Source organism: Cyprinodon variegatus, unplaced genomic scaffold (genome assembly GCF_000732505.1).
Source record: "Cyprinodon variegatus isolate N-32 unplaced genomic scaffold, C_variegatus-1.0 Scaffold793, whole genome shotgun sequence".
Classification (NCBI taxonomy): Eukaryota; Metazoa; Chordata; class Actinopteri; order Cyprinodontiformes; family Cyprinodontidae; genus Cyprinodon; species Cyprinodon variegatus.
This window is the reverse complement of record NW_015151246.1, coordinates 201,285-203,351: the sequence shown is the minus strand read 5'-3', so window position 1 is coordinate 203,351 and position 2,067 is coordinate 201,285. Positions and strand designations below refer to the sequence as shown.

The following is a 2,067-nucleotide window of genomic DNA, read 5'->3' as shown; positions in this document are numbered from 1 at the left end:
GACATTCTTTGGAGGACCAGAATGTTCACATTCTGGACAAAGAAGACAGGTGGTTTGAGAGAAGCGTGAAGGAAGCCATTTATGTTTAGAAGGAAAAAACATCTGTTTCTATTTGCATGTTTTCTAAACTAAAACAAGGCTTAGTTGGGCTGCTGGATAAAACCTGGAACTCAACACTATTTCTGACATTTTGAATTGAAAAAGCTTCCTGGATGGAAGAGAAACGTCTTCAAACTGGGAAACAAAGTCCAGGGGATTGTTTTAAATTTTTTATTATTTTTTTTAGCATTTAGGACTAAATGTTTTCCTCACTGTGATAGGATCCAGTTTACCAGTCTGTCTGTGCTTTCCTAAGGTGGTAAAGATGCTTCACTTCAGACCAGGTCACCTGAGGGGGGGTGGATCATTAAAACCGTATTGGATGACCTTAAGCTAAATTAATTACACAGCAAATCAATAAGAGGCTTTCACTAGGCCACTGTCTTTTCTCTCTCACTCTTTAGAAGCCAGAGCTTCCTAACCACATGATGGAAACCCTCCAGGATGATCTGGTGGAGAAAAGAACCCCTGAAGCAGCATCAGACCATCACACTCCCACCACCATGCTGTGAATGAAAGACGTTTCCACAGATCCTGGAGGTCTTCTATGATTTGGCTGAACTTTGAGACTCTGTTGCCATGGAGACGGTGTCCGTTTCGCATCACTGGATCCTGAACTCTGGTCCTCACTGAGGCAGCGTTAGAGGTTTGGGTTCTTCCCAGATTTGTTTTGGTGTCAAAGTATAGTTCATCTTTTGATTCCTTCATTACTGGTCACTTTATGTCAGTAGAGTTCAATAACATCAGCAATGACCCCCCACCATGGACTGTTCCCCCCGCTGCTCTCTGGGAAGATGCTTCAAAGCATTCAACGCAGGTTCTGGAACAGCTTCTTCCCCACCACCATCAGACTGATGAACTGCTGAGAAAACTCAAAATTATATCAGACCCTGCATCACACTGACTATATCAATGTGTTTTTTTGCACCTCCCATTGTTTACATTTGATCACTGCTGCACTTTAAATAATCAAAATGTCATGAGAGCTGTACAAAACGAAATGTTTTGTACACACTGTGTCTGGGATTAATGGGAGACAAGAAACCAAATAGCAGAACGAGGTGTTCAGTTAAAAAAGAAGCATTAGAACCGGTTCAGGCTAGTTTATTTTCATGTAGCAGAAGATCCATTTTATTTCTACAGTCCTTAATTTCAGAAATATTCAGGTAACGCTCAATAAATGTCTAGGTCATCTGTAACATGTTCATAGGGAAGCAGAGCTGCTGAGAGTTCAGCTGTAGCTCCGCCCCTCGGTATGTAAACTGAAGGAACGACGTGGAAACAAGCAGCACCTCCTTGGTTCCGGGTATGGTTCTTCTGTCGCTCAGGTTGACATGGATTGCAGTGGGGGGGCGTCTTCACTGACTCCCAGCAGCTGCTGTCTCTGCTGGAAAAGCTCCAGCTCTTCTTTGTACCAGTCAGGAGCCTCAGGGCCATTTTTCCCCGTCGGCTCGTGATCGTAACCGTAGGCAACTGTGAGCTCCTCATCTTTCTGCACGGCCCTCAGCGTCCGGATGCACTTGATGGCTCCAAAACGAGGATGGACAAACCTGGGGGGAGACAAAGGAAGTGTTCAGTGCCCTATCCAAAACTCTTAAGCAAACGATCAAACTGAATCACTGCGGCAGGAAGCAGCTGACCATCGGGAGGAAACGATCAAACTGAATCACTGCGGCAGGAAGCAGCTGACCATCGGGAGGAAACGATCAAACTGAATTCACTGCGACAGGAAGCAGCTGACCATTGGGAGGAAACGATCAAACTGAATCACTGCGGCAGGAAGCGGCTGACCATGGGGAGGAAACGATCAAACTGAATCACTGCGACAGGAAGCAGCTGACCATCGGGAGGAAACAATCAAACTGAATCACTGCGGCGCAGGAAGCAGCTGACCATCGGGAGGAAACGATCAAACTGAATCACTGCGACAGGAAGCAGCTGACCATCGGGAGGAAACAATCAAACTGA

At 45.7% G+C, this 2,067-nt stretch overlaps 1 protein-coding gene across 2 annotated transcripts in view; it reads right to left on the bottom strand.

Annotated features, from left to right (window-relative positions):
• Nucleotides 1-1,187: 1,187 nt before the first annotated feature.
• setd7 (SET domain containing (lysine methyltransferase) 7) overlaps nt 1,188-2,067 on the bottom strand; it is a 16,745-nt gene continuing 15,865 nt past the window's right edge. Inside the window, exon 8 of one of the 2 annotated variants that reach the window (XM_015396375.1) lies at nt 1,188-1,649. In XM_015396375.1, the coding sequence (XP_015251861.1) occupies nt 1,424-1,649 (226 nt within the window). In that variant the 3' untranslated portion in view covers nt 1,188-1,423. The remainder of the gene's footprint in view (nt 1,650-2,067) is intronic. The other variant, XR_001481898.1, reaches the window with a different exon arrangement.